This window comes from Malania oleifera, chromosome 12 (assembly GCF_029873635.1).
Source record: "Malania oleifera isolate guangnan ecotype guangnan chromosome 12, ASM2987363v1, whole genome shotgun sequence".
NCBI lineage: Eukaryota > Viridiplantae > Streptophyta > Magnoliopsida > Santalales > Ximeniaceae > Malania > Malania oleifera.
The window spans coordinates 72,478,389-72,495,147 of NC_080428.1; the positions used below are offsets into that span (position 1 = coordinate 72,478,389).

Consider the following 16,759-nt stretch of genomic DNA (forward strand, 5'->3'; position numbering starts at 1 on the left):
AAGTAAAAACTGAGAGTTAGGGAAATGATTTTCCTCAAATGATTGACCTTTGTGAAATGTGAGAAGCCTTTCAAGCATGCATATATTGAATGAATATGTGCTCAAAGCTCTCTTAACCAACTCAAAGATTTTCTCCAAAAGGGGTTTTCAAAATGAAGAGTATGGGAGAAGTGATCTTTGAATATATCACAAGAATAAAAAAGAAAAGGTCTTCAAGCAATATATATGGTCACGACCTGCTCATTTTCACATTTTTTTTAATAAATAAAATTAACATCACACATCTCACATTCCAACTCAGCAAGTCACAATCTACCTGACCCGTGGGTATCAGGGATACATCAGCACATACAGTAGAAGCTTACGCAGCAGAAAGTATAAAATCATATACATCTCATCGTAATGTGCAATACAACATACCAGAGTACTACAATCACTATCTCTCCGTATATATATATATATTCCAAAAATGGAATCTAGGGACAATTCCCACAAAAACCCAACTGTCCCTACCAAAAACTTACCCTTCCAAAAAGGATTGATAATCCACACTATGTCAGCGGGAATTTTAACGCTCTCCTATCTGGGCTCCTGAAAAGTTAATGAAATTTAGGGGTGAGACACCTCTCAGTAAGGGAAATAAACTAATACTAGTGTGTGTCAACATGAGTATTTCGTGTTCTACATAAATCATACATAACATAATCAGTACTGTTTATCAAATCTAGAAAAACATAAATATATAAAAACATGGCAGAACATACTGCATTCTCATAAACATTTCCTATCTCATATAATAATAATAATAACATAAAACAATCCTCGTAGGTTAGTTGACTGTTGTCATGTATTACCTCCACATGACTGGGTTGTGTGGCTCGAAGGCGGGACCTGACAATGGTTGGCCAACCACTGCCAAGTCAATAGTCTAGTCTGTAGGTCCGATGGGTCTACCTAAACTGGTCCGTACACTAGGGGCGATAACAGTACACTTCTTAAAATAACCACATCGACCATCCAATCTCACATCACTCTGTACAGCGGCGTTAACACAGATATCATGATCACGAGGACCATGGACACATAGCAACGGTATTGTGCAAGTGCTAGCCTAGATCAAGCCAACCAGGTTCTGATATCTTATACATATACTGAAACCGTGATACATAAATATCTCATATAATTTATTTACACATTTTAGCACATCCCGTACGCTGGCAAATCATATCATATAGCACAGCCCGTACGCTAGCAAATCTCACTCACATAGCACGGTCCGTACGCCGACAAATCACATCACATAGCACGGCCCGTACGTCGGCAAATCACAGTCACATAGCACGGCCGGTACGCCGGCAAATCACATCACATAGCACGGCCTGTACACCGGTAAATCACATAAAAATTTCGGCCCGTATGCCGGTTTTCCATCATAAAAATTTATATCATCCATATTCCCAGAAAACAGTATATCACAACATTTTTACTCATGTCACACAATAGATTTTCCACATATACAACATACAATCATTTTCACAGTATTTTGCAAATATAAAACATATATATATATGTAAACATATACGTTTTCCATAAATCAAATGATAAGTATATATATATAAGCATTTTCTCACATCACATAGCACGGCCCGTACGTCGGCAAATCACAGTCACATAGAACGGCCGGTACGCCGGCAAATCACATCACATAGCACGGCCCGTACGCCGGTAAATCACATAAAAATTTCGGCCCGTACGCCGGTTTTCCATCATAAAAATTTATATCATCCATATTCCCAGAAAACAGTATATCACAACATTTTTACTCATGTCACACAATAGATTTTCCACATATTCAACATACAATCATTTTCACAGTATTTTGCAAATATAAAACATATATATATATATATATATGTAAACATATACGTTTTCCATAAATCAAATGATAAGTATATATATATAAGCATTTTCTCAAAAACATAAACTAGTTTAGTTTATCCCCTTACTTGATTCCTGGAAAGCCCCTAATAAAACTGCCCCGCACCCGTAGGGTTCCTAACTCAACACCCTGAAAATAAAAAATTCTAAAATTAAAGTTCAGTATTTCAAAGCATACAATATTTTCCTCAACTGCCAAAAATCCAAATATTGAGTAGAAAGTTTTTACCCAAAAGCATTCAAGTTTAATACCTGAGGGGTTCCCTGACCAATACCCTGGAACTGAAAACCTCCAGTATTAAACTTCAGTATTTTTATGCGCACAACATTTCTTATAACTAGCGCAATACCAAATATGACTTAAAAAGTCTTACCTCAACTCTGGGATGATTTCCAATTAGCTTTCTCCCACAATTCGCTCCTGGCAGAGTAGATCCAGCAGATTTGAAGAAAACTCTACCAGGAGTGTCGTGGTGACTTCGGATTGTCGATCCGATGTATATCTGGCCCAAATATGATGAGAGAGAGAGAGAGAGAGAGAGAGAGAGTGAGCCGAAGGGGGAGAGAGAGAGAGTGTTAGCTTCTTTAAGAAGCTTAAATTATCCGGATTTTCATATATATAAAACAGAGGATTTCGTCGACAAGCCCGTTTTTCGTCGATGAGTCCTTCACAAATTTTGTCGACGAGACCTTGTATTCATCGACGAAATTCAGGCTGCCTCAGAACCCCTCTCGGTATTTTCTCGTCGACGAAGCCCTGTGTTCGTCGACGAATTCTCTTAAGCCTTCGTCGACGAGCCCCCTGTATTCGTCGACGAAATTGATGGCCTCCTTCTGTTTCTGGTTTCCATATCCCTTTTCTTTTATTATTTAACTACCATTTGATTCGGGTCGTTACATATATGAACTTTGATATAAGTTCAAGTCTTTTTAAAAAGTTTTAAAAAGTTTTCTCTAGAAGAGTATTTTCAAAATGAAAGATGGAGAAATAAAAATTTGATCTTTGAAATCTCAAGAACAAGAAACTCCTTAAGCAAGTATATATAGATTTAATATATGCTCAAAGCTTACCTGTATAACCCCAAGATTTTCTCCAAAAATATTTTTCAAAAGAAAGAGTAGGAGAAAAGGTGTAGTAACTTGGAAAATAATGGAATTTAAACAAAGAGGGAGAGAAAATAGAAACCGAAACAGAAGGAGGCCGTAGACTTCATCGACGAACGCGGAGCGTTCGTCAACGACATTACATTTGGAGAATAAATATAATTTCACGAAATTGCCCAACTTCGTCGAAGAACACAGAGTCTTGTCAACGAAGGTCTTCAGAATTTCATCGACGAACACAGGGTTTCGTCGACGAACACAGGATTTCGTTGACGAATTTTATGAAAGACTCGTCGACAAGGTGACGTGTCTCGTCGACGAATCTGGAAGTATAAAAGGAGGGAAACTGGGATATTTTTTCATTTTCACCACGCCTCTCTCTCTCCTCTCTCTCTTTACATCTCCCTCTCCCTTCTCTCTTTGATTCCGGCCCCACCAATCACCGGATCGACTATCCGAAGCTACCACGACACTCCTGACGGAGTTCTCTGCAAATCTGTCAGAGCGGATCGTTGGGAAAACAGAGTTGGATTTCATCCCAAATTTAGGGTAAGGCCTTTTAGTTAGTTTTTGGCTTTCTAGCAGTTATAAGAAATGATATAGATGGAAAAATACTAATTTTTTGTTTTGACATATGTTGGTTTCAGGGTGTTTTGTAGGAGGCCCTGCGGGTGTTAGGCTTGTATTTCCTAGGGGCTTTCCACTAGTCAGGTAAGGGAAATATGCTATGCTCATTTCTTAAAATATGATATAATTTATTTAATTATGAAAATTATGTATTTAGTATGGTGTGACTTGTAAATATGTATATGGTACGGGGATATGTTTTACGAATTTAGTTTCATGATTTTATGAATTTCAGTATTATGATTATATGAATTTCAGTACCATGATTTTATGGATTTTAGTATCATGATTATACGGATCTCAGTACCATGATTACACGAATTTCAGTATTATGATCATGCAGCTTCGGTATTATGATTATTCAGTTCTCAATATTACGTATGAATTATAGTTACAATTTATGCAGCATCATGATTATTTCAGTACTTCAAAATTATGACAAATCATATATATATATATATATATATATATTTATTATATGATATTAGACCTTATTCGACTTGCAGTTACAGAGCACGGTACCGTTGCTACAGATATTATGTTACTTATTTAGTGCAACCACCTATTCAGATAATACGTGGTAAAGTCGACCACCTAGGCCCTTGAAGAGGTTAGGCTCCCCATCCAGATATGGGTTGAGGTGGGCAGGTCGACTAACGGAGTTCAGTGATTTATTTCTGATTGGCCAGCCAGGGTAAATCCAACCTACGAGCCGCACAACCCTGTCATGAGAGGGGCAAGTCATGACACACAGATAGCCACAGGGAACAGTTTCAGTTGCTATTATATACGTACGGATTTATAGTAACGGGGACTATACTTATGTATACTAGCAGTATTTGAATTATAACCATAATACTGTCATGTTAAGCAATAGGAAAAAAGGGTGGTGTATTCTATTATTAGTACTGTACTTTTGTACTCAGTTATTCATGTGTATATGATAACAGATTTCATAATGTATATAGTAGCTTATTTGCCACACACTAGTAATAGCATATTTCTCCTTACTGAGCGTTGGTTCATCCCAATGTTAATATATTTTTCAGGTGATCCAGGTAGACGAGCAGACCAGACTCGCAAATAGAGGGGCTTCAGTAGTGCCCTGCTAGAGAGTGGGTATGTTTTTGTACATCCCCGTATAGTTGAGGGAATTTTTGGGAAAACAGATATATGTGTATATTTTTGGGAAAAACATGGTAGCACTCTGGTATTGATATTGTATGATATGGACATGTTTATTCAGATTATACTTTTCGCTGCTTAGGTTTATGATTGGGTTTTCCCCAGTATGGTATCAGAGCATGTAAATTATTATAGTATGGGGAAAAAAAAACCCATTTAATTAAGCAAGTCGTTACAAAATGAATTTGATCTTTGCAATGGAGTATAAAGTTTGAGAAAGAATCAAAGAATAATCAATAAAGCTTTCAATGTATTTGTGTAACATTTGCAAAGTGACTGGGCCAAGTATTTATAGGAAATTTCAAAATATGATCGTTGGACATTTAAATAATATTATATGTCAAATTTTCATGACCGTTGGAGCTCGAAATTGCTTCAGCCCAAGAGGTCTGATCGACCAACCAAAGGGCGAAATCCTTTTTTGCAAGCTTCGGTCTGCCGGGCCTTATAATCCGGTCGGTTGGATCAACCTTCGTTTGACCATTCGACAGGGCCCTTAATAAATTGCCCATGTGATCAGTTCGGTTGACTGGGAGGAAACATCCGGTCAGCCGGGCCTTTACAAAACTAGCCAAGTGCACTCTCCGGTCGATTGGGCTTTAACAGCCGGTCGACCAGGCCTAAACAAAAATGAGTTTTGGCCCTTGGTTTCACTTCAAAAACATTTCAAACCTTTTGGTGGATGTTTAATTTTAAGTATAAAAGGTTTTTATGAATTTCTTGGGTTCCTAAGGTCAATATATGGTCATGATAGAGCTTCAATTTAAACCATGAGATATGCATGCACAATTGAAACCTAAACTACTTTTACAACTTAAAACATAAAGTGTGACACCCCGATTTTCATGCCATTTTTTCCCATACAAATAAATACACACAATCACATATCGTCCACGTCAACCTCGGATACCACAATACATAACCTGACCCGAAAGTGGCTACCGGTACACAATCATACTCAAATACATAAACCTAACAGTGAAAATCATTTCATATATATATAAACCACAACAAATACACATACCAGAGTATCTACCATCCATATATACAAGTCAACCACAGAAATTCTAGGGGAATCAAACCTCCCTAACTCAAAATACTCACCATGTACCTGGTCAAATAAATCATCAAAACAGGGAAGCGGGTATCTATTATTGATAGTCACTTTGTTAAATTCTCGATAGTCGATGCACATTCTCATCGACCAATCTTTCTTTTTCACAAATAATACCGGCGCTCTCTAGGGCGACACGTTGGGTCGAATAAATCCCCTGTCTAACAATTCCTGTAATTGGTCTTTCAATTCTTTTAATTCTGCCGGTGCCATTCTGTACGACACTTTCGAAATCGGCGCTATCCTTGACACTCTCCCAATCATGAGATAGTCCCGACAAATCCTCAGGAAAAATATCGGGAAAATCCCTCACCATCGGGATATCCTCCAATCTCAACTCCCCTTCTAATGTCTCCTTTATACACAAATCCTTGACAACCCTCAAACAACAATCGCCTCGCCTAAATGGTGGATAAAAAACTGTGGTGGGGTACGCACAAAGACCCCACAAACTTGTACTTCTGTGCCCCTGGAGGTCTGAATACTACCTCCCTTTGATGACAATCAATAGTAGCATAGTGAGTAACTAGCCAGTCCATTCCCAGTATCACCTCAAACCCATGCATATCCAAGACTACCACATCAGCTAATAAAATCCTCCCCTAAATGCATACCGGATGGTTACTAAGTACCTTATCACATATCACCACAACATTTGTCGGCGTAGCCACTGACAAACTGACTCCTAACTACTGTGTTTCTAACCCATAAAATTTAACAAACTCTCGGGCGATAAAAGAATAAGTCGCCCCTGAATCAAATAAAGTAATAGCTGTAAATGAAAGAATTGAAATTGTACCTGTTACAACATCTCTTGCCACCTCAGTATCCCCCGATATCAGTGCGTAGACTCGAGTTAGGGCGATATTCCTCTACTGTCCGCCTCAAGGTGCCTGATGACCTCCTCGATATGGTCTATAAGCAGGCGCACCAACTGGCGGTACTCTACAGTCCCTCGTTATATGCCCAGGTCGATAGCACCGATAACACACAATCTCCCTAACCTAGCATGTCACGCCCCGAACGAACTCAAAAATGGGACTTATGGGTGAATTAGTAACCTAACCTGTCCCTGTATCATACAAAACATACATGATACCATAATGAATGAGGGTCCAACCCCGTGGGGTTCCCGTACACCCTATACATATTCACATACACAACATATACGCAGCGAAAATTGTTCTTTCAATACATACACTGTACCATACTAGAGTCTATACAAAAGGAGTTTAGGCTCCATAATACAAAACATAATCCCGAGTGTCAGCTAAAACGCAAAACGACAACCCAGTGTAGTCCTAGTACTTACACAAGTACTTCATGCAGTACACCGACCACTATGCTCCCAACACAAGGACGCTAGTTTCGGTTACCCGAGGAATCTGAAAACATGTACGTACGATAGGGGTGAGACACATCTCAATAAGACAGAATCAGGTTATGTCGGTGTGTGGCATATGAGTGTTATCATGACAAAAAACATACAATATTCAATACAGTTTCAGTATTTTCACAAAATAGTTCCAGTATAGTTCACATCACACACACACACACACATGATCAGGTAACCCGATGTCATCACACCCTTCGGCCCGAAGCCGGCCCGCATTACACGGCATCCCCGACACATGGCGTAGCCCCAGGCTCCTATGGTATCGTATCGGTACATTTGGTGGATCCACACCCTTCGGTGATCAATCGGTAAGACTCACGCCCTCAGATATAGAGCCAGACACTCTTGTCCACTGGCAGGTGATATTTCACACTCTCGGATATAGAGTCGGACACTCTTTCACAACTTGGAACAATCCGGAACCCTGTTCCTATATCTCATTTCAGAAAATCACAACACATGCATGTTTATATAACCAAACATTCCACACCCATTTGATAAATCTAAAATCATGATTTTCCAAAATACAGTTTAAACAAGTCAAGGCATGACCATCCCCATAACACAATATATATATATATATATATATATATATATATATCACAATATATCCACGGTTTTCCAACGAAACCAGAGATGCAACCTAATGCCCCATTTTTTCCAAAACAGAAATATGAAAACCCTGTAATTTTCACCTATTAGATTTTCCTAAATAAGTAGCCAAAATATACACAAGACCATGAACCACAGTTCTACCGAATCCGATTTTGAAAATAATCGACATAAACAAAATCCCTTTACCTTTTCCTGAAAATCAAACCATGAACTCTACGACTGCTAAATAGTGAATCGAGTTCTCAAAACCTATAAACAACAATACAATAAAGACTCACGATTCCGTTCTCTATAGAACTACCAAAACGAAATTGAAAACCAAGCCTTACCTTGATTTTGGGTCGACACCCAAAAATTCCCGAAACAAGATTCCGAACCACTATTCTCGAAGAGAATCCTTCCCTGATCCTCGCAATAACGTCGGATTAACGAATTAGGCGACGAATGAAGAAGAATCGAAGAGAGAGAGAGAGAGAGAGAGAGAGAGAGAGAGAGAGAGAGAGAGAGAGAGAGAGAGAGATGCTCCGAATTTTAGATAAAGAGAGAGAAACCTTGATTTCTTAGCTAAGAAGCAACCCAAAAGATCTTTATAGCACCTTTGACTAGGCCAACCTCGTCGACGAGCCAATAAGGAAGTTCGTTGACGTGGCGGTGGCCTCGTTGACGAGCCTGAGATTTCAGATTTCCCAAAATCTCTCGGCATCTCCTCGTCGACGAGCCACTGAACTTCGTCGTTGAGCGATAGAAGGGCGTTTGTCGATGAACTCTGGCTTCGTCAACGAAACCCGCTTAATTATCATTTCACCTTTCTTTCATTTATTTAATCCATTTATCACAGTTCGGGTTCTTACAACCTTCCCTCTTTACAAAAATTTCTTCCCCGAAATTTACAATCTCTCATTATGAACTCATCCACACAACCGAATACATACACACACTCTAAGAAGAGCTGGCAGCCACTTACAACGCAGCCCCATCACAATCCATACATACCCTCACTTGTGGCGGAGGAATACCATGGTTACATGCATACCTCATCTCGGGAGTTTACAATAACACACACGCTCGTAGAGATTAACCATATAACATCATACAATAGTAGAGTAGTACACATACACAACTGACTCTACCATCAAAACCACAACTCAGAACAACCGTGGATACCTCGAGCGTATCTCCGCTGCCATTCCCAAGAAGCTTCCTCAACCTCATGATTCTGCTACAATACCTTCACTAACAGTATATCTTTGGTACGAAACTTCTGAACTTTACAGTCCAGAATCTGAACGGGTACCTCCTCGTATGTTAAATTATCCCAAATTTCTAAGTTGTCGTAAATAATAACATGACATGGATCCAACACGTACTTCCTCAACATGGATACGTGGAACACATCGTGGATCCTCGAGAGTGCTGGGGGTAGTGCAATCTTGTAGGCTACCGGACCCACTCGTTCAAGAATCTCGAATGGCCAATAAACCTTGGGCTCAACTTGCCTTTTTTCCCAAATCTCATCACCTCTTTCATTAGAGCAATTCTTAGGAATATCTTACCCCCCACCTCGAATTCCAACTCACGACGGCAAACATCTACGTAACTTTTTTGTCGATTATGAGCAAATTTAATCCTATCTCGGATCAAACTCACCTTCTCAAACGTCTGTTACCCGAGTTCAGGTCCTAAAACCTGATGTTCACCAACCTCATCCCAATACAGAGGAGACTGACACCTCTGACCATACAGAACCTCGAACGGTGCCATCCCGATACTAGCCTAGAAGCTATTGTTATAGGCAAACTCTACTAGTGGCAGAAACTGCATCCAACCACCACCGAAGTCTAACACACAAGTCCGTAACATATCCTCTAAGATCTGTATTATTCTCTCCGACTGTCCATCTTTCTGGGGGTGGAATGCTATACTGAAAGTAAGCTTCGTCCCTAATGCTTACTGCAAGCTTTTTCAGAAACGAGAAGTAAACCTCGGGTCTCGATCTGACACAATGGACATCGGTACTTCATGCATTCTAACTATCTCATGCACGTACAAGTCTACTAGCCTGCTTAAAGGGTAGCTAACCTTCATCGGTACAAAGTGAGCAGATTTTGTCAACCTGTCCACAATTACCCAAATGGCATTCTACTCGTGAAGCGCTGGCGGCAATCCGGTAACAAAATCTATGGAAATATACTCCCATTTCCACTTCGGAATAGGCAAAGGCTGCAACGGCCCTGCCGACCTCTGATGTTCAGCTTTCACCTGTTGACACGTTAGACACTACTCCATGAACCGAGCAATCTCCCTTTTCATACTACTCCATCAAAAGGTCTCGTGCAAATCTCGATACATCTTCGTACTACCCGAATGTACTGTATATAAAGAATGATTCGCTTCCTCCAGAATCGTCCTTCTGATCTCATCGTTGTTTGGAATAGACAGTCTGGTTCCAAACCTCAACATACCTTCCTCAGAGATGTTGAAATCTGCAGCCAACCCCTGCTACACTTTCTCCACAGTCTCAGCTAACTTCACAGCGCTAGCCTGCGCGGCTTTAATACGCTCAAACAACGTCGGCTGAATCACCAAACTAGCAAGAAAAGCCTAATGATCACCAACCACCAACCCTACGCCAAGGCTCTCCAGATCTCGTCTGAGATGATGTTAAGTCACAACTGCAGATACTGCCGCATGCTCAGACTTCTGACTCAAGGCGCTAACTACCACATTAGCTTTCTCCTGGTGATAACTGATGGTACAATCGTAATCTTTGATCAGCTCAAGCCACATTCTCTACCTCATGTTCAACTCTTTCTACGTGAAAAAGTATCTGAGACTTTTGTGGTCAGTGAAAATCTTACACTGAACACCATACAGGTAGTGTCACTAGATCTTCAGCACATAAATTATAGCGGCCAATTCCAAATCATGTGTAGGGTAATTCTTCTTGTATTCCTTGAGTTGTCGAAAAGCATAAGCAATCACATTACCCTATTGCATAAGCACACATCCCAAATCCTTCAGAAATGTGTCGCTATAGATCACAAAACCGCCATCCCCCGAAGGAATGGTCAAAACTGGAGCAGTAACCAATCGCCGTTTCAACTCCTAAAAACACTACTTGCAATCCTCGGTCCAATCAAACTTCACACTCTTCCTAGTCAATCGTGTTAGAGGTCCGACAATTTAGAAAAACCCTCTACGAACCGACGATAATATCCCACTAGTCCTAGGAAACTCCGAATCTCCTGCACACTCTTCGGTCTTACCCAGTCGACCACAACTTCAATCTTGCCAATATCAACTGAGATACTGCCCTTAGACACCACATGACCTAAAAACGCGATCTGATTCAACCAGAACTCACATTTCTTCAGCTTGGCATACAACTTCCTCTCTCGCAGAATCTGTAGCACCAACCTCAGATGATTTTCATGTTTTTCCGAACTCCTCGAGTATACCAGAATGTCATCGATAAACACCACTACAAACTGATCTAGGTACTCATGGGAAACCATGTTCATTAGATCCATGAACATCGTCGAAGCATTCGTCAGTCCAAACGACATGACTAAGAACTCGTAGAGTGGCCGTATCTGGTTCAGAAAGGAGTCTTTGCAACATCCTCAAATCTAACCCTCACCTGATGATACCCTGACCGTAAGTCGATTTTCGAAAAGACCTACATTCCCTGCAGCTGGTCAAAGTGGTCAAAGAGATCATTGATACGAGGCAACGGGTAACGACTCTTTACAGTCACCTTGTTAATCTCACGGAAATCAATGCACATGCGCATTGACCCATATGACAATGTTGTTTACAATTATTTACTTTTTTCACTTTTTCAGGTGAAAAGATGACAATCTAGAATTAGGTAAATAAGTTCCACCCATGGATGACAAACGAGTCTCAGTTTTGAAGTGCTCACATAATCTTTTGGATAGAAAAAATATTTCTTGAGCAAAGCCAGTGAGAACATTCTGCTGATGGAAGCCTTGGTAGCATACAATTGTAGCATGACTGCCATATGTGCTCCCTTCTCAATCAATTGGGCAAGTAGGTTCAACTTCTCCAAACTGGCTTAAACATGGGGCCTCTAGACGCATCAAGGCACCTAATGCAAGCTCTCTGTATAACATTTGTGATATGCATATAATTACATTTGGGATTTATCTACATGTGAGAACATGCACTAAAAAGCTTTCATATTGAGCCATTAATCAATTTAAAGTCCAAACCTTGAGCCATTATATGATGGTTGACTCGATAATAAATTAAATGAACTAAATTGAATGCAATCTGATAGGTTATGAGGACAGTATTCCATGTTAAAGAAAGAGTTAGCTGCTTGATGTCATTTATCTACATCAAAACACATCGCTAAATAATTCCATGAAGGAATCATGTTGAAGACATCATAAAAATCTTGGTGGCAGCTATGGCAAAGATAAGAACAGAAGATTTTATATATTGATAAAACTTTCAGCAGAGGAACAACGTTAATAACAATAGGGAAATTGGATGCTGCTGACAAATGAATTCAGACGGGGGCTTTGATAACATACAGAAAGCTACGTTGCATAAAGGCTCCTTGAATTATTCACAATAACCCAGCAAATCAGCATTGGCAGAGGAAAACTTGCTGAAGTGGAAACCATACCCTCTTAGTGGTAAGCCCTACCACAAAATAGCATGAGCTGAGCTGCATATATGTACAAATAATGCAATCCTCTGCTGTCTATTTTCCTTTCTCCTCTTCCCCAAAGTTACTCCTTGTAGTCAAGATCATGTATGCCACAATGCAACGGTAATTCATCATACTGTTCCAAGAAACCGTGTTTCTCAGCCATACTCTTCAACGACTCGTAAACCCGGTCCATGGAAGGCCTGTCTTTAGGCCAAGAAACCACACAATTGCAAGCAAGCTTCAATACCTGCAAAATTTCTTCATCATAACCTTTCCCACATAAGGCCTTGTCTATGGCATCTCTACTCCTACCACAGCCAGAGAGCTCGCTGACCCAATCCACAAGGTTCCCTTTAAACCCTTCCTCTGCATTACTCACCTCAAGAGGCTTCTGCCCTGTCACCAACTCCAGAAGCACAACCCCAAAACCATAGACATCCCCTTCCAGTGATGCCACCATAGTGGTTGTGTATTCGGGAGCCACATAACCATACTCCCCAAAATCCTCATCAATAACAGACCCACCACTGCAGGCAGCGAAACCCATGAGCTTTGCTAACCCAAAATCGGTTATCCGAGCATCAAGGTCATCATCAAGAAGAATCACAGTCGAGCTAATGTTTTGCTGTACAAATGGTGGCTGGCAACCATGGTGAAGCCAGGCAAGCCCCCTGGCAGCACCAAAACCAATCTGAAGCCTCGTCCGCCAATCCAATGGACAAGAGTCATAAGACTCATTACAAGTATTACTTTTATCAGCACCTCCTCCATGTAAAACAGAATACAATGTTCCATTGGGCATGTGCTTGTACACTAAAAGCTTATCATCCTCATCTCCACAAAACCCTAAAAGAGGCACCAAATTGGGGTGCCTAAGCTGTCCTAACCTGTTCATCTCTGATCGGAAATGCTTTTCGCCGAGCCGGCAATTGCTCAACCGTTTGATTGCCAGCACCGACCCATCCCGCAAAACAGCCTTATACGAAACTCCCGTTCTATTGGAATTGAGAATGCTTTTGGTACTGAAATAATCAGTCGCCGCCATTAGATCCGTCAACTTGATCTTCTTGTGCGACCACAACTGCTCGACCCAACTGCTATAAACATCGTCATTGCCATTACCAAGGCCACGCCCTTTCCTCCGACTAGAGCTCCCCAAGAACCACCACCATATTGCAAAAGAAGAGAGTAGTGAACCCAATGCCCCGAAAACTCCGGCAGCTATGATAATGGCAAGACTTTTGCCGCTCAAACGATGGCACCTGGATGCGAGGGGCTTACCACAGAGACCCCTGTTTTCACGAAATCCAGCGGCATCAAATTTGGCCAGAGCGATAGGGACCGAACCCGAGAGATCGTTGTGCTCAACAGAGAAGTACTTCAGGCGATCAAGTTGACTGAGCTCGTACGGTATCGGACCAGACAACCGATTGTTTCCCAGAATCAAATCATTGAGATACTGGCAATACACAAGCTCGGGCGGAATCGGACCGGAGAGATCGTTACCTGACAGATCCAGGCGAACCAAATAGGGCAACCAGGTACAAATCTGAGGCGGGATGGAACCGGAGAGCTGGTTGCCGGAGAAATCGAGGGTCTGAAGGCTCCTGCAATACTGAAGAGAGTCTGGCAAGCGTCCAGCGAGGCTCCGGGAGGGGAGCTGGAGGCTGAAGAGGCGGATTTCTTCACCGTTAAAGCAGGACAAGCCGTTAAGCTTGCAGATGACGGCGGCCGAGGTGTTGGTGAAATTCCATGAGAGAACGCTGCCTTCAGGGCCATTGAGGGCCTTCTTCACGCCTTCTAGGCACTTCACATCGTCTTCTGTGGCCGCGGAAGCAGCAAACAGGAAGAGGAAGAAAACGGGTAACGCAGCGAGAGTGAGATTGAAGAAGCTCTTCTTCATGGTGGGGTTAGCTAGGGTTTTGCTCTGAGTGGGTTAGAGGTGGCGTCGGATGAAGACGAAGATGACTGAAATAGTGGCTGGATGAGCACTGGCACGGCAGGGCAGGGCAGGGCGAGGCGGGGCATTGACTGTTCGGGAAGAAAGAGACTGCAGCCTTTGACCGCTACGACGAGACGACTCGTTTTAAATCGTTTTTTCTTTGAAGCGACGTCGTTTACGGCGTAGCTCCACCCTAAGGGACACGGCTGTCTTTTCTGCTCGAATTTTCCAAATTAAATTATTCTATTGAACAGAAGAAAAGTGACACCTAAGTTGATTAGCTTGATGGCATTTTATCTAAGTTATTCTATCTAAATGTAATTAATATTTAGGGATTTTATCTAAGTTATTCTATCTAAATGTAATTAATATTTAATTTATTAAATTCATATATATAGTAATAATTTCAGAGATTATATTAATAATAATAATAATAATAATAATAATAAAATAATAATAGTAATGCATATTTTATAAAAGCACAATTACTCATTGACACACACACAATTGCGTGTATGTGTGACAATGAAATAATAATTCATAAGATAATAATATTTACAAGAGCAAATCTCTCAATTTTTTCTCTTATTTTAAAGAAAAGGATTACACACTTTAACATGTAAAGAAAAACTATGCACCCATTCTCCCTATGTCCCATATCACGTGCATGTTAAATTAATACACTGTTGACACCTCCAACTATTTAGAGTATGTAATTGACAACCTCAATTGCCTAGATTGTGTTATACATAATTAGCATTTTCAAACAAGGTAAAAACAAAGTTACACTCACAATTATGTGACTAAAAACATGCTCAGATGTCAATCTATGAATTTACCATCCAGCCAAACTTGTTTGTGTCAACCTTATAATGAGAAACTGTCAAGTAAATGCTCTGTCTAGTTAACATATCAACGCTACAAACATTTGATATTGACCCTACAACCTGCAAGCTTATACTTTGTGTCAAGCATAGTTTTTCTTTAGCCATGACTTACTCCACATCCCAACAATATTATATGTCAATGAGGCAATTGACACGCACAAATTAACTATTGACCTCGAAATTAGCCACTGTAAATAATCTTGTCAAGGACCATGTCCCAAGTATGTTCATCCTTTTTTTTTTTTTTTTATCAAATGGTAAATGTATATTGATCAAAATGCATATTTACAAGTACTCTGGGCATCCCCAGGTTGTTTGGAACCTTGTTCCCCATCCAATTACATTCAAAAGAAATACATCAGAACCTGGGCATACCCAGGGGCTATATATAGCCATTTAGATACCTATCAAATACTCCAATGATCCAAATATCATGTGATACAATATTCCAAAACTTAATCAATGGAATACAAATTAAATTTTTCAAAGACCCCCATGTATGTGAATTTTTGTATTACATTAATCATTTCAGGAGAAGATATGTAGCGTCCCTCAAATCTAGCTCTATTTCTGAAGTGCCACAGAAAGTACACCGAGGCAGCTAGTCCAATTCTCCTTCCGGCAGCTTGGAAATTCTTCCCTTTTCCTTCTTTGAACAACCATTTCATTGCAGCTTTAATTGTAGACATTTCCCTTTTCAATCCCAACCATCTTCTAATTCCCTTCCATACCTTAGCTGAATAATTGGATTTAAAGAATAGGTGGTCAAAGCTCTCGGGTTTCACCCTACAGAAAACACACATTGGATCCATGCCATCTGCCACCACATTTTCACAAGTGGGTAATTTTCCTTTCACACCTAGCCATAGACAAAAAGCATGTTTGGGGAGGATGTCTCCAAACCAAACAACTTTAACCCACGAGACTCTATGTTTTTTAATCCTCCAATATTCATAACACTGATGAGAGTTCTTTTCCCACAACTTCATATTTTCTTCTGCACTTTCAATACCTCCACAACTGAACGCTAATTGATCTCTAATATGCAGCAGGTTTTTGAATAGATTTGAATCCTCTTTCTTTGTTGTAGTTTCCCAAGTGGAGGCACTGTTCAGATAAATTTGGTGTACCCACTGCAACCACAGAGTGTCCTTTAAGTGTATATTCCATAGTGTCTTGGTCAACAGAGCTTTATTCCAAGAACCCAAGTCCAATATCCTAACCCACCTTCAGCTTTTGGTACACAAACTTCCTGCCAAGCCACCAG

The 16,759-nt window shown here is 40.5% G+C and overlaps 1 protein-coding gene across 1 annotated transcript; it reads right to left on the bottom strand.

Annotated features, from left to right (window-relative positions):
• Positions 1-12,422: 12,422 nt before the first annotated feature.
• On the bottom strand, positions 12,423-14,897 carry LOC131144121 (probable inactive receptor kinase At1g27190). The gene has a single exon (XM_058092518.1). The coding sequence runs from the start codon at positions 14,564-14,566 to the stop codon at positions 12,743-12,745; it is 1,824 nt and encodes a 607-aa protein (XP_057948501.1). The 5' UTR covers positions 14,567-14,897; the 3' UTR covers positions 12,423-12,742.
• Positions 14,898-16,759: the final 1,862 nt, after the last annotated feature.

Bases quoted from the DNA above. Each gene is read 5' to 3' on its own strand.
- LOC131144121 (XM_058092518.1), bottom strand. From the start codon at position 14,566: ATGAAGAAGAGCTTCTTCAATCTCACTCTCGCTGCGTTACCCGTTTTC.